General features: G+C 40.5%; 1 protein-coding gene across 4 annotated transcripts in view; it reads left to right on the plus strand.

Annotated features, from left to right (window-relative positions):
* The window catches only part of ABCC4 (ATP binding cassette subfamily C member 4 (PEL blood group)), a 152,809-nt gene extending 134,004 nt beyond the window's left edge, over positions 1–18,805 (plus strand). For all 4 annotated transcript variants that reach the window (XM_061476243.1, XM_061476242.1, XM_061476244.1 and 1 more), the window contains 2 exons: positions 9,670–9,804; positions 14,558–18,805. In XM_061476243.1, coding sequence (XP_061332227.1) covers positions 9,670–9,804; positions 14,558–14,665 — 243 coding nt within the window. In that variant the 3' untranslated portion in view covers positions 14,666–18,805. The remainder of the gene's footprint in view (positions 1–9,669; positions 9,805–14,557) is intronic.
* Positions 18,806–23,634: the final 4,829 nt, after the last annotated feature.

Below are 23,634 nucleotides of genomic sequence, written 5' to 3' on the forward strand. Positions count from 1 at the left end.
GAATTACGGAAATCTATGTTCTGCGTTGTCCTCTGTCTGAGGCTATCTGGATGCAATGCTCCCTGTTCCCTGGAAAGTGCTGTACTCACCAGTGTACACATGGCAGTCAGGTTAAGGCCAGTCTCCATGCTTCCTTTTGAAACCGTATGCTGCCAGAAATGTAAGAGTCATGGAGCTTGAGGGAGAATAAGCGCGAAGGAGTCTGAATGCAGCCCAGTGAGAAGCAGAGCTTTTGAAGGAGTGGGGAGCTCTAGCTGGCCTACTGATACATTTGTGTGAGCTTCTGCTGCTGTGGCCCAGCTTCAGATGGAGTTGTGGAGAATGTAGGAATGTGGTGGTGGTACACTTAAATTAGTAGACTTAAAGCTTTAAGTGCTGTGGTCTATTGGCTCTTCCTTTAGGAGGTCTTTTTTGCCACTTACTTAAATATCGCTGCTGGAAAATTAATGTATTTTACAGTAAATCTTACACATTCTGTTTAGGGGGAATTATATAAGTCACAACATACAGAAACGTGTAGTCCTAGTTGTTGACCAGTTCCTTGTGAAAACTGCGTGTTACTTCTGATGTTGACTCTCACATCTTAAGTATGTATGTGTAGGGCTGTTTTCTTGATGAAGAGCTACCTGTTGACAGATACAGGCCATCAAGTGCATAAGATAGCTAAGAGAGATCAGTTGACAGGACCATAAATTTTCCTGGAACCTGGGATGGTAAAACATGAAGTGTTATGAAAAGCAGAAGTAATTAGGTCCGCATTTAGAACTGCTTTTCAGACCTTCAAAACTCTGAAGTAGGAGAACTGCACGGGTGTAAAATGGGATTGTTTGGGGGGATTTTTTCCTTGTTCTGTAATACAGAGCTGGAAGGGGTTTTGACCTCATATTAGCCCAGTATTCAGAGTGCAGTAAAATATTATCGTGTATTATACTTGTGCTGTTGAAGTCTGTTCTGTTAAAAGAATTTTAAGGAACTTAGTGGATTGTAGTAGCTTGAGTCATAGAATCATAGAATAGTTAGGGTTGGAAAGGACCTTAAGATCATCTAGTTCCAACCCCCCTGCCATAGGCAGGGACACCTCACACTAAACCATGCCACCCAAGGCTCTGTCCAGCCTGGTCTTGAACACTGCCAGGGATGGAGCATTTACCACTTCCTTGGGCAACCTGTTCCAGTGCCTCATCACCCTCACAGTAAAGAACTTTATTTTTATCCAACCTGAAGTTCTCTTGTTTAAGTTTGAACTCATTATCCCTTGTCCTATCACTACAGTCCCTGATGATTAGTCCCTCTCCAGCATCCAAATGAAAGCCAAATTTTTTAAACTAGATACCTAATCCTTCACAGGAATCTTAAAGTACCTGTGGATCTGAAACCAACAGTCTGCAGTAAAGTAGCTAAATTCATATTTATGCACCTGCTGTCATTATTCAAAAGGAACAAACACCAATAAAACTCCTTTTTTGACTAAGCCTCTGTCTTGAAAATATGCAGTATTAGGACTAAATGTATTTCTTTTTATTCAACCTGAATATCAGAGCTGCCCCAGGTGTCTGTACAATGAGTCAAAATCACAATGAGCTTGAAAAGATACTAGGATTGTTGGTTTTCTTTGCCAGTTTTAAGCCACATCTCTCCAAAACATTGGCATCTTTGAGTTCTTAAAAGCTGCTCCCATCTCAGTAGGGCTTCCCAACAAGATTCTTTTGCCTAAATAAAACAGCTGATGATTACGGCAGAACTTCAGCTGAGAGCATTCAGATGAAGAGCTGCATTACTGCAGGGAGTGAAGCCAGTGTTTGATGAACCTTGATCTCTCATTCTGTCAGTCATTAGTGTGTGAATGTGTTTCCATCAATGTAAGGACAGGGCAGTTGGACATGGACCTGCTTGAGCGAGTCCAGAGGGCCGCGAAGATGATCAGAGGAATGGAGCACCTCTGCTATGGAGACAGGCTGAGAGAGCTGGGCTTGTTCAGCATGGAGAAGGCTCCGAGAAGGCCTTATAAGCAGCCTTCCAGTACCGAAAGGGGGCCAAATCTGGAGAGGGACTTTTTACAAGGGCATGTAGTGACAGGGTGAGGGGGAATGGTTTTAACCTGAAAGGGGATAGATTTAGATTAGACATTAGGAAGCAATTCTTCCCTGTAAGGGTGGTGAGGCACTGGCACAGTTTGTCCAGAGAAGCTGTGGCTGCCCCATCCCTGGCAGTGTTCAAGGCCAGGCTGGAGGGGGCTTTGAGCAACCTGGTCTAGTGGAAGGTGTCCCTGCCCATGGCAGAGGGGATGGAACTGGGTGAGCTTTAAGGTCCCTTCCAACCCAAACCATTCTACTAACATCTGTGGAGAATGATTTTTTTTTTTTTTCTCCCTCAGAGATACTATATTGTTGTTTAAAAACAAATTAGCACAGGACATGCTCGTGGCTGATGCTTTGAACAGAGAGTTTCTGATAAGGTGAAACTCTGTGCGTGACAGCTGAGCCACAAGTTTGTTGACATCCAAAACTGATAAAACAAGAGACATTCCCAGTCATCTGCAACAATATTCCTTAACCTCTTGAAAAGTATAATATCCTTGTAACTTATCTAACTTTGTAAGAGCCTCAAAAGCCTTATTAGAGAGTAGGATTTCTGAAACCAAAGTGTATCTTTCGCCACTTCAGGGCCACATTTGAGCCATTCTGCAATACCAATTGAGAAATGTGGCTTTACTGTGATGGAAACAGTCATTGCTGATTGACCAAGGGAGAGTTTTGTCAGCATTTACTGCTGCTGGTAAGAGCTGGCATGAGGTCCCTTTACTTTCTAAGGCAAAGGTTGGACTTGCACTGGTATATCAGATGTTTTGAGGTGGGGAAACTGAACAGGACAAGAGGTATCTGCAGTGGCTGATTAACAGGCTTCTTCCCTCCAACAGAATACAGGAGGAGTTAATATATAGCGATTATCAGTAGAATAAGACTCATTACTACATACATAATTGATATTTTTTCCCCACAACATTCCAGACAGCTTACAGTGGCATGCCATCAGATGGAGAAAAAGAAGGTAGAATTTTAAGCCCCTGCAAGAAAAGTAAAGATAACTCATACGTGAAACAATTTATCAGGCAGTGTTGCATGTTCGATTTTCCCTGAGTTATAGCTCAAGAATAATTTCAGTTTAAAGAAATCTATTTCTGGTTACGGAACAAAATGACCGAAGTTTCCTTTCCTGTGAAGCAGGGGAAGGTGAGCAGGGGGTACATGGCAAATCCCAGGGACCAGTGGGAGGTTTGTCATTGTTACAACAAAGTTAAGCTCTGCTGAGATGAGATATTTGGAAAGACTGAAAATAATCAGAGACTGTATAATCATTCGGATTATACAAAGGTAAATGCCCAAGTGTGCTCTGTTTTGTTTGTACATGTGATATATGAAAAGTACATTATTTGGCACCAAATTTGTCTGGAATTACTGTTAGAGTAATTTGCATAGGAACCCTGAAGAAGCTTGGGGAATGCTTAGGTTAAGCCTGAGGAATGAAAAGAAACAAAACAAAAATCCAGAGGACAGCCAGACAAAGCCCCGCTACTAAAAAAGAAAAACCAAAAGGGAGGGGGAGAGACACCTTTAAAATGATTCCTGAGTTATGTTTGCAGCCTTTTTAGAGTTCTTCAGTGTTCACACACCTGTTTAGATAGGTGGATATTTATAAATGATTCTTCAGAGAAGTATGTACATGTTTCTGATCTGTTTGGACAAACCATGATGAGATAGGAGACAGAAGAGACATGCCTGTATCTGAGCTCAATGCCAACTGGAGCACAGGCTGTGGACTCTTTCCCACAAATATGTATTGTCTTGTGTAAATATATTTCTTATAATATGATGTAACCAGAAGCATCTCCTGAATATGATCCTCTTCCCAGAACTTTATTGGAGATCATCTTGATGTATGCTCTCTGAGGAAAACATTGTTCAAAGTTGTATTCCTAGCAGAGTTTTGAACTTTAATAATAATTTTGCTGTTTGGTGACGTCTTCTCCAAGTCTAAATTAAATCAGATGTATTCCCTAGGAGATAATTTGCTTGAATTATTTTCCTTTTGAATAGGAAATAAAAACATTTATGATCAACTCTTAAATGTCCTTTTATCCCTCTGGCTTTATGGTGAAGATGAACGTGAATAGGAATACTAGCCATTCCTCAGTAATAATTGAAATAAATTCCCATGCCCCCCTCCTCTGTTGCTGGACACATCCAACCTTGGACTTGGTTTTTTTTTTCTCAGAATGTTTTATAACTATTGTTCTCTTGGTTTGTCTGCTTTTGTTGCTGAAAGTTAGAAAAGGCAGGATTTAGAACTTTCTTTTTTGTGTCTGTGGATAGCCATAAATACATGGTATTTGTTACAGCATTTTTAAGGATACATGTTCTTTCTGTAGGTAATGACATCTATTTTGCTTATACTAATCGACAAAGAAGACTTTAAATGCACTTAATAAATGAATGTGTACTTTGCCAAAGTCCTGTGCAACCATTAATTGCAGGAATCATCAGGGCAAAGAGGTGCTGCTTTTGAAGTTTCTGCTGGAAACTGGACTATTGTGATGTATTATCCTCATCATTCGTTGTCTCGTTTCTCTCTTTTCTGTGTGAAATGGATCTCTGATTTATTTTTCACTGTTTTATGTTTTCCTTTTTGTCTTCCCTCTGCTGCTTTTTTTGTCATGGTTGATACATTAGACTATGAGGCTATGGAATGAAATAGTGCAAAATTTGGTGGGGGGAAGCCTAGGCAAATGGCGTGAAGATAGATACCCTGGTAGGATACACACGGGGCAAAATGGACAACTATTTTATAGTTGCCAAATCTTACACAAATTTAGTTCAGCAACACTTTTCTGGCATAGGCAAGTAGTCTTTCTGTGCCATCTAGAGTTAACGTAAACACATTTAAATGGCTAATAATCCATTTTCACATTTGTCTTTGCAGGTTAGACAAATTCAAATGCTGCTTTTCTGTTTCTCTGTCCTTCCCTGACATGTTTTAATCTCACTCCTTCTATGGTATTTTGTGCCTGTCTGTCTCACAAAGTGCTGTTCAAAACTGTGTTGCCTTCTGCCCAACGTGGTGCTTATCCTTCTGAAAAGATCACAGCTGGGATAAGCAGCCATTGCCCCAGCCTATTGAATGGGGTTGAAACATTAGGTGGAGTGGAATTAGGTGGCAGGAAAGGATTTTGCTTGAGAGCATAGTATCTGAGCCCTGTTTGAACTTAAGATGTCTGAATAGTTCTGCTTGAGTAAGGATAATGTGGATAGCTGTAAGTAAAGAGCAGTTTCACCTTACACAAGGATGTGAGCAGTTTCCATTGAATAAGAATTTTTCTGCGTGCCTTTTTTTTTCTTTTTTTTTTTTTGCCAATTTTGTAAATCTTGTACTGTTAAAATTACTCTTCGACTTGAGAAAATCCTGTTGAAGTCTTAAGGATGTGGTACAAAGGCAACAACGGTTCAGGCGAGGTAAAACAAGCTGCCAGTGCAAGATGGTGGCAAATCTGGCCCTGGTTTATGTATGACTGAGTACTTTGGCTTTATATAGCTTTTTTGTGTTTGTTTTTATTTTACTCTGGGCTGTCTAAGTATTTCACAGGCAGTTAACTCCCACAGAATGATTACGAGTCTTTATTTGGTGTGTTTTACAAAGAGTCAGACCGAGTAGCTGAAAAGTTGAATGATTTGCCCAAAATCCCCCTCTCAGTATCTGTGTTAAAGCCTATAACAAAGTCCCAGTCTGATTCAGAGTCACGTGCTCCTGCATGTGTCCTCAGTTAATCACCCTGCCGATCTGATTTCACCAGCTACAAGCTTCTCTGGCTTTTCTGTATCAAGTTCCACTGGTACAACTGCCTTGGAACACATCTGGGTTCAATTCGGTCATATTGTGCAGTGATAAGCATTGCATGCAGGTTGATCAGAAAATATGTGGCTGGTAAACACCAGATTCCACCTTTCCTGAATGATTAGCTGGCTTTTTGAAGTCCTAATGATTTTAATTTGGCTTGGAGTCAGTGAGTAAGAGTATGCAAAGCCTTAGCCAAAGTACCTATTTATTTATTTAAATTTTATCAGCACATATTTCTTCAAAGAAGAGTACCTATCTCTTTGTCTAAGCGCTTTTTAATAAATGCGTAAGTATATAAACATGTAACTACCAAGTAAATCAGCTTGCATTTTCTCCATTGTCTCATAGATGACAGCAGTTAATAGAAACAGTGTTTTTCCGTGGTGAGTAGGGTTTATGGAGTGTTCCTGACTCGTAGGGATGATGTTGTCTGTTCAGTTTCATTCTTCATTTTTCTTTCAGAATTTTTTTAGAAAAAAGGACCACAGTTTGTTTTCCCTGTGTTTTGTTCTGTCTGTTTTCATAACACAAGTTTGGTTTTATTCACTGTGAAAGGATATGAACAAATTAATGATTTGTTTAAATGTGAACAGAATTTTTCTCGCTCTGTTCCTCTTCTGCACTTGGCTGTTGAAAACTTGTCAAGGAAAAGTGAATTTTCCTTCTTTTCCCCAGGTTCTCTGGAGCAGAAGGATTGTCCATGTTTTTGTGGTTGTTCCAGATAGTTGCAAAATGGATGTTAAAATTCTAATACCACAGTAATATAAATTTTAAAAGCCCCATTGCTTTTTCTGTTGTAGTTCTTTGCTTGTGAGAGGCACATTTAATGTAGATGCTTTTTGTTGTCTTTCTTAAGGAGGGGCTACATAATCTAATGCTATGCTGAAAAATACATATTCAAAGCACCAGAAACATCCTGTTTAATTCTTAGGTTGAGCTGTATATGGTAAATTAATTTGTTGCATTTTTTAGGAAGCTGTCCTCAACTGTGACATATTGGAGTATTTAAAAGATTGCGATTAAAGTTGCCATTAATTCTTGAATATTCAGATTAAATAGGATAGGAGTAAGTACACTGAAAAATGAACTTGTGTGCAAGTATACCTTTGCAGGTGAAATACTGCATCTCTTGTGTATTGTGAAGCACCGGCACAGGTTGCCCAGAGAAGCTGTGGCTGCTCTAACCCTGGCAGTGTTCAAGGCCAGGTTGGATGGGGCTTTGAGCAGCCTGGTCTAGTGGAAGGTGTCCCTGCCTGTGGCAGAGGGGTCGGAACTGGGTGAGCTTTAAGGTCCTTTCCAACCCAAACCATTCTGTGATGATATTTTAAAATTTTTCCATGACCACCTTCCTCAGCTGTATACCAAACAACACTGGAAATGGCTTTCAAAGGAAAATCATAGTATAACTTGGGTGCTCTAATATCATAGAATCACAGAATCATAGTTAGGGTTGGAAAGGACCTTAAGATCATCTAGTTCCAATCCCCCTGCCATGGGCAGGAACACCTCACACTGAACCATATCACCCAAGGCCTCATCCAGCCTGGTCTTGAACACCACCAGGGATGGAGCATTCACAGCCTCCCTGGACAACCTATTCCAGTGCCTCACCACCCAAACAGGAAAGAATTTCCTCCTTATATCCAATCTAAACTTCCCCTGTTTAGATACAAGCTTTTGAAAATATAAAACAACTCCTCGTAGGTTTCTGTGCATACAGTTTATAAAATGAGATGTAATTATGCTGCTGTTGTTGGCTGAGTTATTTTCCATTCAAATGAAATGTACTTAACTGAACCGGAAGAGAAGGAGTGGGCACCCTTCCCCTAGTGCCGGGTCCCTGGTGTCAAACTTGAGTCAAATGAGATTGTGCTTGTGATTTTCACACCAGTGCAGGTGAAGGGATCGGCTCAGATGTCCTGCTTCTCTGCAGGTTTTGTCGTTAACGGGGGTCCAGGCCACCTGGAGATCCCCTTGGCCATCTGCTTTAAGGACTTCTACAGGCAAAGTGCAAGGTTGATACTTTCCTCACAGGCCTTTGAATTTGTCTGGAAGCTCATTGGAGTTTATTTTTCAAACAGGTGTTTGCAAACTAGTTTTGTTATTTTGGAAGTTGTCCTCCTAACACCTTTTATTCATTTCTCTCCTGAAATCAACAGCTCCAGATTTTCAGATCCTTTTTTTCCTACAAGTGTGTACACCACAATTATGGCTGGGCTTATGAGTCCTTGAAGTCCCTCTGTTGCAGCAATATGTTTTTCAATAGTATGCTGTGTGCATTCAGTTTTTCATTTATATAAGAACAAAACTGTATTCTGAATTACTTTGTTTTCTCACATTAGTTCTTTTTTCTTTTTTTTTACTTGACTGCTCCAACACGTGGACTAAAGTACTGAGCTTGTAGACTGATACCTAAATCTCTTTCTTCAGTCAATACCATTAATTTATAAGCCAGTTAAGTATCTGAGTGCATTGCCTATGTCAATATTGACTTTTTCCTGGTATAGTGTTTCTTATTCTCTTAGGTTAGTTAAGTGTATCTGAATCTCCTCTGGTCTAGACTTACCTGCACATTTTTGTGTCATTTGCAGGTTTGTTGCTTTTCTGCTAACTCCTTTTTCTGACGACTGACATATACGTAGCTACCACATATGCCAGAACAATGTGGTTCCCACCAGTTCCTACCTGTTCAGCTTTCCATGGAGGAAAATGCAGTTTATTTCTAATCTCTGTTTTCTGGCCAGGTTCTTGAGAAATTTTTATCCCTTGTGACACAGCTGTTTAGTTACACCAGATACTTTTCTGGAAGTGCATATAAACCATTTCTCCTTTAGTTTTCTTCTGGTGCATTAAGAATTATATCAGATTTGTGAGACACAATTTACTTTTCCTAAAACTGCAGAGAACAAATTCCACCTGTGATCTGTGTGTCTTCTTGTGTTTTAATGATTACTTAAACTAAATTGCTGTCTTATCTCAAAATATATATGCTAGTCTAAGTTCCCTAAATGAATCCTGTGAGGCTTTTCAACATCCAAGTGCAATATTTGTTACCATGCAGTCCTTAAATAGTCACTAGTATAAGAATATTTTCTTAGCAGTTGTCACCTTATTCTTAATTTTTTTCTAATATTTTTGACTGTATATGTGCCTTGTGGCTTACTGACTTAATGCCTTTTTAATTTCTCTGTTGTTTTTTTCCTTCTCCCTTACTCTCTTTTGGGTACCTGTGTCCTCGGTGGCGTCTCATCTTTTTTTATGTAGAAAGAATAGGTTCAGAGTATCTTCCTAATACGTAGTTGGCGAAAACTTATGCAATAAATTGTTTATCTTTTCAGCAACACCCTCATTTTCTTTAATTACATCTTCACCTCCTCTAATCCAAAAGACCTACTTATTCGTCCTTAACCGTCTTGGTGGTTATTGCGTGGTTTTTACCCACAGGTGTTTACTTCAGAGCCCATTTTAGGCCTTTGTTTCTTTCTTACACAATGAATCTTATAATCTGCTTTGTTGGCTTCACAAACATTGTATTTCCATATTCTGCATAACTTTGCATTGGATTCCTATAGGTGGAATGGCTGTAGGGCACTCTAAAATCATACAACAGGTCTACAAACTGAGAAAGTGCTATGCTAGTTTGAAGAGGACATGTTTCATTTTCAAGATGCAAAATTCACCTTAGCACTTAAAGTGCATACATTTCCCCCTTGCTTGTAGTCTCTAACATTTGGTTTTGAATTTCTTATGTTAATACATTGGTTTCTTCTGATTTAACAGGTTTTAGATGCAGGAAGACTGAAAGAATATGGTGAACCTTACATTTTGCTGCAAGAACAAGATGGTTTGTTTTACAAAATGGTGCAGCAAGTGGGCAAGACTGAAGCAGCTTCTCTGATTGAAACAGCAAAACGGGTAATTTTAAAAGGGATAATGAAGTTTGTCTCTGCAGATCGTTTATCTCAAGTTAGCATGTTCAGTGTTGTAATAAGTCTTGCACCAAAGAATCTGTTGGCATTGAAAGGCAAAGCCGTCATTTTCCATGCCTTTTTTAGTGGGATATACACAGACTTCCAAATGATAAGTGTATTTATATACCCTGAGTTTACAGTCTGGATTTCTTGCATCCTTCTGTATGTACACAAAACCGTAAGTGTAAATAGTAATATGACATACTCACCTGTGCTGGGCATTGATCTTAGACAAGCTTGCCCTAAAAACATGTTAGGGCTGCTATTTCTGTATTATTTAAAAGAACCCATCAAATTTTAGTTTGAGGTTCTGTATGTGCATTATATTATGGCCTCTGGGGATGGGAAGACGTTTTTACTTTTGTGCTTTCTCTTACATCGTTCTTGTACCCTTGCTCTGTTGTGCACATAGGATGGGCAGAGCTCATTTAAGAAACAGCTGTGAATGTTTTGTTGCCTCCTTGTTCCCTACAAGGCTCTGTGCCTGATTTACTGCTTACTATTCAAATCCTACTCTTGAGTACAGAATTATTAATGTAATTGTGAGCATTCCTCTGGCAATCGAAGTGTTTAAGACACATCAATGGATTAACTTTCATAATATGCCTTAGAGGTCTTGTATCATCTCTACTTTTCAGGTAGAAAGCTGAAGCAGAGATAAGATGATTTAAAAAATGACCTGTGATTGATGACTAGCTGTTGGCTTGGTTTCTTTTTTTTCTTGCTAACTTACCACACAGGATGTCCAGAGCAAGGTTTTACTTATTGGTGTCAGTGAAGTTTCAGCATTGCGTTAGTTGAGATTGCCAGTGACTGGCTTCGTAGTCATGTAACTTTACTTTCAGCATGCAAGTAAGGCATGTAGCAACCTAAGGAGAGCCTTTTCAAGACAAGAGGCACAGATCTTACCTCGTCTTTATGCTTTCCTCTCCTCAATGTGTGCAGCAGAGCTCGTGGAATACAAAGTCAAAACTGTTTGAGGAGACCAATAGGTGGGAAGCAAAGCACAATAAAGACAGGAAACAAAATATCAGTTGACTATTTCCTAGTAAAAATAGACACATTTCCAGTGAGTTGGAAGAAAGTGAAAAATGGTGCTGTCAGGGAGGCGGTGTGCTTGTGCCTGGATGCTATTCTACTGGACTTTTTGACGATTAGGGAAGAGATTTCTGTGTCTGTTCATATTCTTAGAGATTTGTTAGAGCTGCTGAAAACTTTTTTTTTTTGAGAGTTTTTCAAGTGAAGCTTTGTGGCTAAGAGTGTACACTGTAAATTAATGTGTGGCACTAATTGCAGAACTGAGGAAACAGCTTTGTGCTTAACTAGGCTGTGTAATGAGTCCTCTGTCATCCTGCATTGCTGCAATGTAACTTCTTATATTTTATTACTAGAAAAGAGTGGGTTAGCCATGTTTTTTATGGTGTGTGTATGGCAATTTGGAGCTTATATAAAGTTTAAAAAGGTAACTTCAGATTCATTGACCAGTGTTTGTCTGTGAAGGGCAGCTTCTTAAGGCTTGATCCTTGGACTGGCAAGAGGTGAGGCTGTCCAGCTGTCATCTGTGGAGATTTAGCCATGTCATGCTGTCTCTTCTTCCTTCCCTGCAGCCCTTCTCAATTGCACAATTGCATTCAAAGATAATTCAAAATACATAAAAATAATTGCCTGATGTTACTTGCCCATATAGTCATCTGCAGTTACCACATCAATGTTATGTGATTTTGTACAGGAAGGGAAGAGATCCAGGAACCAGTCTCTGCTGAAATGTGGTTTGATGAAAAGCTTTGCTAACTCCCAGGCTAGAAGGCAGATACAAGCTTTAGCATCTGCCAAGAATGCAAAGCATGGTTCTTATCCACACTCAGCCCAAAAATACGGGAATCAAGAGACTATATCTCCAGTCAGCAGCTACCCAGAAGCGCAGACAGTTCTTTCTGTTTGAAGGACTTGGACATTATTTTGAGGTTGTTGTTATTGCTCTCCCTTTTGCTTCGTGCATACTTCCAGAGAAGTTGCTTAGTCAGAAGAGCCAATTCCAATGGCTTTTCTTTTTATGCTAGTAAGTCTGTTACATGTATTGCTTTTGGTCTCATACATTCCTCCTGTGGTTACTAAGAATTGTTTTTATGAAGAGCAGCTTTTTTTCTGTTGTTGAAAAACAGCATGTTGCACATAAAAAGAAATGGTAATATGACATATATACATATTTTTCAAAAGACATTACAGTGGGCTGCTAAGTGTAATGGTTTGGAATGTGGCCATGCTTTGGCAATGATTATTTGATTTATTGCATTTTGAGCCTGAATCTTGCCCAGAATGAAGTTGTACCAAGAGCTGCTTTCAGTAAGGTGAGACTTTAAATGCATTTTCTGGAACAGTGTGGATTCTGCATTTATCCTTTAAATACAAATGAAGGGGGGGCTGCACATCTTAAACTGGAAGACTAACTTGGACATGTTGGAAGAAACCTCGCTTTCACAAAAATCTTGTGGGCATCTTAGCTAAGATTGAAGCTATTGCTGGAACGTCAGCTCAGGCTTCTGCAGTGATGCAACGCTGCTGTTTGTATGTCTGTCTTGGTCACTCAGTATCCCCATTTTTTGTGCAAATGTCAAAGAAAGCAACATAGGCACAGCTCAAACTGGAGACTGACGAGTATGTATTAACTAGCCTGTGAGCCTGACTGCAATGGAGTTGTGCTTGACATTGTGAGACCCTATTTCTATCTTTGCTCAGTTTACAAGAAGCTGTTAACAAAAAATCCCATGGGAAAGTGAGAAACAATCATCAAACAGTTAAAAAGGAAAAAAACCCATGCCCAGTTATTCAGGTAAACAAAAGTTGGTGTGTTCTCTGTGCTCTTGGCAGCATTGAGAGAGGCTTTTCCGCAAGCTTCAGTGGCATCAGGATAGGGCTGTTTTTTTGTCAATCAGTTTTGAGTACTTTGGGGGAAAAAAAAAGGGAAAAAAAAAATAGTAAAAATTATTTTATTTTAAAGCCATGACAGGTGTGTAAATATTAAAATACTAGGTGTTAGCTCACCTCAGTGATTACTTTTTGAAAGGTTGCAGCTCTGTTGGCAGTGGAAGAGACTTGTATAAAGGCTTGGGCATTTAATATCTTGAGGGATTGGGCTCGGGGGAGGAATTGCAATGAGACAGTTGAAAAGCCGCTGCCGTTTCATTACATCTCTAGTAATGCGCCAAGGTTTTCTATTAACTTTCCATTAAAAAAAAAATCCCATTCAAAAGCTGCACTAAAAGTATGCCAAAGTTTTATGTTTTAAACCAGGAACAGTATGCGAATACACAACTGAGGCTGCCGTCTCTGAAGTGTGTGTGCGGGCAGGCGCCTGATTAACTTTCCTCAGTTGCATCCGATCGTGGCTGGTTACTGAGGAATGCCTTTTAACAGGACTTCCAGTTCCTTTGTTGATTCAAATCAGACCTTAATATTCTTTGAGAGTTGTAACGATGCATATGTCCTGTGCTAGCGCATGTGCACAGTAGACGACAGTGGTATTTACAAGAATGTGTTTATAGAATGACTTATTTCTGTTTTATCCCACGTGTCTTAGACGTGTAGTCATACATATGAAAAGGACATTATTATCAAACTAACTGAATTTTGTTGACAACACTTTCAACTACAAATTGTAGAAATGTCTCATAAGCCATAGTCAAAGCAGTCTGACTGAGAGACCTAACTCGTGACACGTGTCAGCTTCAGAAAGATAGTGTATTTTCTGTTTTAAAAGACTCAAACAAAACTTTTCACATTCCTCTTTGAAAAAATTGCATTTGAAGTCCTTTTTCACCCAAACACATTTTTAGATAAGAGCACAGAAGTCTTGACATTATTTCATTTTGTTATGCGCATCTGTCAAGGAACAGAGATACGATACAGCTACTAAAAACTGATGATTGTGGAACAGTGAAACTTGACAGCATTTCATTTCCTTTATGTTCTGATTATACATTTATCAGGAAACCTGTATCTCTTGAGCTAGAAATTGGTAGAATTCAGGAACTCAAAGGCTTGGCAAAGAACTGTTCTATTATTTGGTATCATCTTACATTTTAGAGAAGTTGCTTGGTTGAGTCATTGTTAAAGCTTTTGCTTCTCCTTTCATTATTGTGGTTCACTATCCAGAGATCACATTTCTATAGGCCCTATAACTGCTCTGCAGCACAAATTAAACGCTGGGATATTTCATACATATACCTTGAAGTTTCAATGGTTGTCAATCATAGTTTGTAAAATATAGGGATTACAACCTGACATTAACATCCAAATCCATTGTGTTCATTTTATGTGTGAAAATGAGAAACCCTTGTGCAGACCCAAGATTTCACAGCTTCTTTGTCATCCTGTTTTTAATTTATCTCCATGTTTTGAGCTAGTAAAATGATTTTACTTATCAGTTTAATGTAGAGTGATAAAACATATCTATTTATCTGAATTACCGGAATTTGAGCGGATCTACAGGTTGTGTGGGATTTTTCTCACGCTTTGTTATAATGGAAGATCATATAACAATTTTACTAATTCTCCAGTGATGCGAGTTACTGAATGCCACTAGCCTGAAGTTCCTGATGGGATTCCTTAAGGACATGCATATATCTCCAGAAATTTTATTTGAAACTAAAAAGGTGTTTGATGCACAGTTACTTACAGGATCTCATTTTTTTTCCCAGGTTTACTTCAGTAAGAATTACCCCGAAGTTGTTCAGAATGGTCAGCTTGCCACTGACTCTTCCTTGGATCCTTCCTCAGGATTATGCATAACCGAAACTGCACTGTGATTCCCGATATCCGAAACTGTTTTCCGTAGAATGTAAAACTGAGATCACCTAAACTCAGTGACAGGGTTTGCAAGTGTCAGTAGGAGAGGAAAAGGAAGGGCGCAATTCTTTGCACTGGACATCCTTCCTGTTTAATACTGAGAAGAGCATTTTTACTTTCCCTCTTTAATTTCAGTGCAATATGTTTTCCTTTCCAACTAATTCTGTTTGTATTGCAAAGGAAATTAGGCAGACTCGGTTTTTATTTGGAAGTTACGTGGTAGAGATCTCTTTTATTTAAACAGGTGCAGGACACCTGACAGGTCTAGGGTGTGTATTTGGAGCCTATTACAAAATCGGAATGTGACCTTTTTCGGTAATATTTGGAGAGCAAGCAAAACGAATTTTTTTCGGTGTCACTTTAGCATGACACCTATGTCTAAAAAGCAGATTTGGTAGGCTACAGCTTAGTTGTCTAGTGCAGCTGTCTTTCTACCTGTCATAAGTAGCTATGCAGGTTGGTAGAAAAAATGATTGAACAAGCCAAAAATACTTTTTCCTTTTGATAGCAAAAATTACTTTATACTTACTTTTTGATAAATGATTCAAGTAATGCTGTTCAAGATGAATGTAAATACTAAGTTCTATTTTGCTAAAATCCATATGCTGAAAAATCAAATCCCAATCTTCTGTAACTTTAGAAGAAAATCATCACGTTTGCACTGAAGCGATATTTAAATAATTTAACATACATTCCTCTTTTTATCCAGGTTATCAAAGAAAAAAAGGTATTAAAATAACTTGAGGAAATGTTTGAATGACATGTCATTATACCTAAATACCGTGTAGTACAAAGTTATCTTCAACACAACACATTGAAATGTATACATTATTTGCATTTATTGTGCCTTAATATTTGTGCCTTCAAGCCAAAGCTGTAACTGCGGGGTACACAACAAATTCATTAACTCTATGTTAAAAATATGTAACCTTAGTATATTTAAAGTTTTGCATCAGGGGTTCTGTTGAACTCGAGCTGTTTGAAGTTACCATCCTACAAGAAGAGGTAGGAAAGTGCAACCTGTAGTTTTGAATGGCTGTTGCTGATAGCGAGAGGAATGCAGTGGGAGAGGGAGGTTTGGTATTCATAAGTTACATCCTGATTCAACAAACAAAGGCACCATTCCCATGTTTAAAGAGAAAAACAGGAAGTGCTGTGCTGCTTCAGATTTTTTTCATGTTTAATGAGATACCTGCTCTTTGAGGTCCAGTAGAAAATAAATCTGTTTATGTTAACTGTTTAAAGGGCACAGAAGAGACTGAAAGGCAACAGTTCTCTTTGGGACATGGAAAATACTGTGCTTTTTAAAACATACTGGAGATGCTTGCTGTTATCTTTGTAAGACAAACGTTATTTACTCATTGTTCACCTAGTGGTCTGAAAGTAAGGCAAACACAAATGTTTCTCGTTTCAAGCAGTTCTGCTGACAAATAACTGATTCAAATACAGAATTACTCTCCTTGTCGAGAAGTAAATTGAGGCCAAAGCCTGTGTGCCTCAACACAAGGGCTCATCTAGAAGAACTTTGTCCTGCTCAGGAGTCAGCCCAGTGGCAAAAGGCAGAATCCTCGTTCCCCTGGTGCAGCATCTTCCCTGTGGTGAGGCTTGCTGTCCTGCTGTGAGATCCAGGGAGAGAGGGGAAGACCTCTTACTACCTGCAGTGCTTCCCCTCATGGGTGGGGGAAACAAACATCAGACATCTGGTTTGTCTGGTAACATCCTCTTCTGTTAGCAAGAAGTTATAAAACGAAAGGCTCTCATCCCTAGTCTTGCAGGTTCTGACACTTCTGTGTTGTGTAGTACCTTACGCTACAGTAAATCCCACCGAGATCAGTGAAACTGAACTTCATGCAGTGATGTGCAGCATGAGGCTTGTACTACATCCGGTGCTAATTAGCAGATGGTCAGACACAGCTACATGTCCCCAGAGCCACGTAGCACAGATTGTCTCATGTAAGCAGTGCTTATGGCTGATCTTTCTCAGAGCACACCAGCCACATCCACTTTTTCTGTATCACTTGGCCCTTGGTCTTCTCCAGGTTCATGCTGTCCACTTAATAGACTTATCTAGTGTGTTTCATTGTGGTTTCTTTTTTTTGATTCAAATTGTCTGACATAAGGATGGAGCTATTCTGCAGCTCAGTAGAGTGATGTTTGTATAGCAGAGGTATGTAAAGATGTAGAAAAGTGTTTTGAGTGCATAAAGTCACATAGGATAATGCTGGGAGACTGTGTAGCATTAGGAAAGTTTAACCTTGCATGGTCTTCTCTGTAACTGCCTTTTTGGAAGGATCTATGGTGTGAACCATGTCCAAACTGTGCTCGAGCTTTGCCATGGAGAGACCTGGCTGGAGTGGTCCAAAAGAGGGCTAGGGTGGGCTGACCAGTAAGGTAGTGTAGACACTTAATGGAGTCTGGTGCTTGAGCTCATTTGTTTACCTTTTTTATTGAGCACTGTGGACATATCCAGAGTTTAATTGCATTTTGCAGTAGTGAATTCATTTTATTCTAAGTAGTTACTTCTAACAAGAGAGTAAATACGATGTATAATATGCTGAGACTTTTAAATACTCTAAGAGAACAGTACGTTCTCCTGGCCGTATACCTTGAGTTTATATTTTTATATCAGAACCAAGGAGATATGCATGCGTAAACCAAGGGTATAATTACAGTTTTAGTTCATTTCAGCTCTGAAATGAATCTGTGGTAAGTCATATTTCAGAGCAGAGCTCCAAAACACTGGCTGCTGCAGACTCACTGGTATGAGACCCTGACAGATCTAGCTGTCAGTCTCTAAGCTAGAATTAATTTCATCCTGTAGCTTTTTGAATGTGCACAAAAATGTTAGGTATCTCTGAAAATTCTGATTCTGCTCCTTCACATGTCTTGGCAGGACATTACTAGCTGTAGGTATCAAATATCAGTATAAGAGAAAACAAAATCACACTTGAAACCCATAAATTGCTGGGTAAGACAACTGATGGTGAGTCATTTGTGTCTGTCATTGGCATTGTACCACCTTTTTAGTTGAACAAAAATATTTTAATCAGAAAATTGGTTTTTAGGTTCTTTATTGGGCTTGTTGATAGTTGCTTTGTTTAGGTGGCTGTTGGGTCACCTTTTAAAGAAAAGTTCAAATAGTTCTGAATTTCCACTTCGAAAATGTTCATGTTTTATTTGAAAATGGCAAAGCTGGTTACTATAAACTACATTCCTTCCTGGGAATCTTGGGAAAAGAGCTGTCTTCTGAGTTATTCAAGCCTTTAAAATACTTCTTCACCATGAGGTGCCTTAAAGTGTTCCAGAGCCTTATTTCTAGTAAGTATCATTTTATACAGTAATACTGAAAATCATCAGTTACAGAACTGTTGTTTATTTGGTGTAAAAGACCAAGAACAGCCTCTACTTCTGATCTCAAGAATTGTTCTTCAGACACTCATTTTGATGTATCTTTCCTCCACCTGTCCTCAAAACACCACTGGGAGAGTCAAAACAGTTCTCAAGGGTAGGACATCTTGTGTTTCACATATTTTAAGGGCAAAATCCTCTTTAGTGAACTGAACCAGAGCTCATTTGCCAGAGAGGCTGGTCGTCTTTGATGCTGTTCACACTGCCCCTTGGAAGAGGGAGGACCTTCTTCTGACCATTATCAGTAACGCTGGCTGCTTAAGTGCTGTTGACTGTTTCTTCTAACCTTCCCAATACACATTTAAAATAGGATTGCAGGAAGAAGGGGACAAAAGATCCAAATGTTACAGAAACTCCTGAAAATGCTGCTTTCTGTGTTGTCTGACACTTTGAAGTATCTCACTTTAAAGTTTGCCTCTTTGGAGGGGGGAGGGAGACAAAAAGTTGAAATCACTTATTTCCCTGTGATGGTGATGAGCATCTGACACTTTAGCAGAAGAATGTGGCTTTCCGTTGTATATGTTTTACATTGTGTAACAGCACACTGCTTTTTCATCATTTTAACTCGGGTTTTGTTTTGGTTTGGTTTTGCATTTGTGTAACAACTTGATTTTGGTATTGCTATGGAATGATTTCTTTTGTTAACGTCCATGCGACAACTCCTGTCCTACAATAAAAGGCATTTCTCAAAAGTGTGCTGGAGTCTCTTGTCATTGTGAATGTGTGTCTGGAGGCAGGAATGCTGGGCTGAGCTCAATCAGATCATGCCAGGAATCTCCAAACACCTCTTGGTGGTGTCACCAACTCCAAGAGCTGATAATCCGCCATGTGGAAGTAAAACACAGTGACACGTTCCAGCTTGTTTTTGCCAGGCATCTGCAATCTTGAGATCTCGTGGATCACAATAGTAAACTTTTTGCTTCAATGGCAAGGGCTAAAAACTAATGCAAATAAAGTTTTAAAAACTGCAGTGGAAGAACCACTGCAGTTGAGTGACTGCAGATCAGGTTCAGCCTCTGCCTCAAGCAGCCAGCAAGTGCAATGGACTGGACAGCCAAAAGGTGGAAGGTTAATGGACACAGCATTGAAATAGGTTAGCAGCACAACTCCAAAATCTGGTGCCATCTCTCAATCCTGTACTACTATGTGATGAATTTGTTGCTTAGTTTAACAAGACACTCAGAAATTGCTCATTCCTGTGTGAAGTTTCTTCTGACGTCTACCAACTCTTAGGCTTTTGAATCTACTACTTTGATGCAGGGTTTTAGTACACTTCAACATGAGGAGGAACTTTACATTGACAGTGGCAGAGCACTGGAACAGGAGTGTTGTAGAGTCTCCCTCTCTGGAGACATTCAGTCCCACCTGGATGTGTTCCTGTGTAACCTGTGCTGGGTGACCCTGCCTTTGCATGAGGGTTGGACAGATGATCTCCAGAGGTCCCTTGCAACCCTAACAATTCCGTGATTCATGTTACTACCAAAAGTCTGCCTCACGACCACCATGCAGCTGACTTAATTGCCTGTAAGTGAATTTGGCTTAGGTTGTCACAGCACAAGTCACTTGTGTTATGTGTGATATCCTAGAGCATGCACTTGCCGAAGTTGTGTGCTCCTGTGTTCATGCAATTAGCTCGTAGAAATGAGTGAGGTAGAGTTGTTTGCTTACCAGTTGGAGAGCTGCTGATACATAGCAAAGTTTTATGAATTTACCCACTAAATAAGCACGAATTTCATAAACTCAGTGTACAAAGCTGGTTCATAGTTTTGGAGCAATATTGATTTAGAAAAAAATAGGGCCAAACTCCGACCTCTGAAATCAGGTTTGCGCTGCCTGCACCTTGGCACCACTTTTCTCCCAGAATTGGCTGGTATCAATAGCCTCATCCATTTTGAGACAAAATTCCCTGTGGATCTTAGCCACATATCCAGCATGTGCTCAAAAGTACAATAACCTTGAGAAGGAACTGGAGGTTGTCCCAGAGCTGTTCAGGAGCTAGGGCACATCCTACTCTCAAGTTACCAGTGCAGGCTCCTTGGATGATACCTGCTTTCTTCAAACAGCTGGATTAAAAGCTGCAACAGACCCCTTGTCCCTCTGGGATACTGTGGTATTTTAGAGCATGCATTCAGGAAGCAGGAGATAGGGGTTGCAGGCTTTCCTTAGCCTGAGCCGCTTGGGTCTTTATGCCTTCTGCATCACCAAAACATAATATTCAGGATGTTGTTGATAGGCATATTCACCATAAGCAAATGATATGGGGGATTATTTCCTTCAGGACAAAGGAAACCCCAGGTTCAGGTTCCAGGGAGTATTTATGCATTTTATTCAACGATTGTCAGCAGAAACCCCAGGAGGAGCTGAGGATTCTACTCCAGGGCTTGCTTCAACGTAGCTGGGGTCTCACTGGGCAGCAGAATCAATGTGCTTGTGTTCACCCCTGCTGTCCCGTCCCAGCTGGGCAGGGGTGGCTGAGACCATCTCTCCTGCAGTGCAGAACCCTGCTGGGTTTTGTAGGTGCTTTACCTGCTGGGCAGATCTACAAAAGCAAATGAGCTTCTCCTGCTTCCCCAAGAATGCTGTTGCCCACAGTGTTGCCCCTGCTGTGTGGACCTCTGCTCTGGATGGGATGCTCTCTGTACCCAGCTGTTCTGCTGCTGTTGCTCCTCATGCAACATATGGACAGTGAGTCTCCCTGTAGACCGAGATTGTCCTTGGAATCAATAAAGCTCCTAACAGGAGAGCTCTGAAATACTAGCTGAAGCTCCGCATTGACTGTACCTGCGGAAAAGCTCCCAGTTTGTGCTATTTCAATTACTGTGTTGCAGCCAAGGGGATGTGTATCACCTGGTCACCAACACCCACATTCAGTGCCTGAAGTGTGGCTGGTGGACTGTGTCAGGCACAGGAGACCTACAAAGGAGCCAAGACCATTTTCTTCCTTCCCCCAACCCCCCCTTTTTTTTTTTAATTTTTTACCCTTTTTTTTTCTTTTGCCTTTTTTGCCTTTTGGTTTAGTTTTGCAGACTTGATGTGGGAAATTAAAGTGGGGTGGGACTGTGAAAAATTGTTCCCTTTAATTCCAGTAAGCTTTGTACTTCACAATCGAAGCACAGATAGCAAATAAAGGAAGGAGTTATTTATCCTGAGAATAGCCTGAAGAAAATCATGCCAGTTGACATTCTTCATAGAGCTCTGGCTTTTGCAGGAAAGGCCCATAATTACCTTGTAGCATTAAATGGAGTTGGGTGAGAAACACAGCCTCGGATTTATTACTCAAAGTTTCATTGTCAACAAGAGCTTGCTCTTGAATATTACAGGCCTGGATTTTCTTTTTAACATAAATGCCAGGCATGAATAGGGCCAGCGAGTGCTGTCAAACTGTTTCTTGAAAACATTGCCGGGATACCAAAGAGAGGATTTTTCCCCTCTTCCTGCCCAGCTGAGAGGAATGTTCTTCATTCTGTACCGGCAAGAAGACAGCATTGTACCAAGAATATGGACCGCTCTGTGTTTTGGTTGATTTAACATGTATGCACTTTTGCAGAGTAGTGATTTCCGTGAGTGGAGTTATGCAAGTAATTCACTGTGAGTCATTCATGCAGTGAATTAAGTGCCTCTTCCCACAACCAGGTCGTCTCCTGACAATCATTCCTTTTTTTTTTTGCCTCTTATGTGTGTGTGTGTGGGGAATTACTCAACAAATCCTTTTGCAATTACTGTTAAGCATTCTGTGTAGATCACACATTTGTGTATGGGGTTAATGTTTATTGATCTTTTTGAGTCGTTTTCACAATAGAGCACAGAAACTACATACTATTTATTGTTTCTCAATTGGTTGGTGCAAATATCCGTACCTGTGAATTTAAAGTTTGGTTTGGGGCATGCGCTTGTTAGTTCATTTCTCTGAGTATCCGCACCGCTAAAGCTAGGTTTACCTGAATGGCATGTCACGTCATGCATGCACATTGACACAGAAGGGAAGAGAATCTGCATTTTTCAAATAGTTTCATGGAAAAGCCTCTGGTACTATTTCCAGCAGCAACTGAGAGAGACCACCGCGGCCTGGGGACAGCTCTGCACATGCCAAGAGAACACAGAGAGCAACGCGTTGCCTGCAGTCCGCTGGGATGAACAGGGCTGGAAGGAGTCTCCCTGCACTGGTTTTACTTGCTGAGGTTCGTTGTGCATTTCTGTGCTTGCAAGAAGTTGCAACAGATGCTGTGCAGAACCAGTTCTTATTGCTGAAAGCAGAAAGTGAAAGGCCAAGTGTTGCTGGTAAGCAGGAGCAGATGTTTATCCTGTGCCAGGCACGGCTGCAGCCTGTTCCTCTCAGGTGTTGTCCCTGAGAGTGCACTGGATGACTCTGCCTCTGCCTGTTTTGATTAATCAGGCTTAGTTTGGAGGAGGAGGGGCCCTCCAAAAAGGGGAAACTTCTAGGGAGAGCTTCCTAGAGTGTGATGGAAGCAACAGCAAGGCTCCTCTTGGAGGTCTCCCCCTTGCAGGCAGGAGTCATAGAATCACAGAACAGTTTGGGTTGGAAGGGACCTTCATGGCTCATCTAGTCCAACCTCCCTGCAATGAGCAGGGACATCTTCAACTAGATCAGGTTGCCCAGAACCACATCCAGCCTGGCCTTGAATGTCTCCAGGGATGGTGCATTCACCACCTTTCTGGCCAACCTGTGCCAGTGTTTTACCATCCTCACCAAAAAGCTTTTTTTATCTCACATCCAGCCTGAATCTCCCCTCTTTTAGTTTAAAACCATCACCCTTTGTCCTATCACATTGCTCTTTTTCAAGGTGCATGCTGGAGTGATGGCTGTGACGCTCCTAGGTGCTCTGCGAAGGAAGTGTGACAGCCCACATTGCTCAGGAGGACCCCTTAATGGCTTGGTGAATTGGGTAATGGGAAAGCCTTCGCTGCAGCCTGATGAATGCGAGTGCAATGATTGTTTAACAGAGAGACATGTAGATCTCTGGGAGATGATTTTGCTGGGCTGCCAAAGGAATGGGCAATAAACCAGTCAGAGCTGCTGATGCTGTTGTCACAGATTTACCAGAAAGGCTGCTTTTACTTCCAGCTTTTATTCTTTTGGTTTCGTTTTGTTCTCAAGAAGCAATTATCGGTTCATCCTTTCCCTGGAACCGATACTGGGGCAAGCTTCTATCAGATATTGCTATGTGCAATGTGCCTTTTTTGTGAGTTCTCCTTGGTGGATGAGAGCTGCCAAGCTCACATGATATTTAAGCCCTGTGTAACTGTGGCTACTGTTCTTGGGAGCTGTTCAGCGCTTTCATTCGTCCATCCTGAGGGGACTGTAATAAAGACTGGTCCCTGCTGTTAAATTGTTTGCATAATTCCTTTTTTCTTTTTTCTTTTCTTCTTTTTTTCCTCGACTGGGGAAGTTGATCTTACACTGGGAGAAATATCAGCTGTGCTCAAGTTTTGACACCTAATAATATCATAACTGAGTAAATCAAGCTGAGTGTGTCCCTCTTCTCTAATCCATTGCCTTGAA

Source organism: Pezoporus flaviventris, unplaced genomic scaffold (assembly GCF_033815535.1).
Source record: "Pezoporus flaviventris isolate CSIRO_AGI_PZ_B2104156 unplaced genomic scaffold, CSIRO_AGI_Pfla_v1 ptg000095l, whole genome shotgun sequence".
In the NCBI taxonomy this organism is placed as follows: Eukaryota; Metazoa; Chordata; class Aves; order Psittaciformes; family Psittacidae; genus Pezoporus; species Pezoporus flaviventris.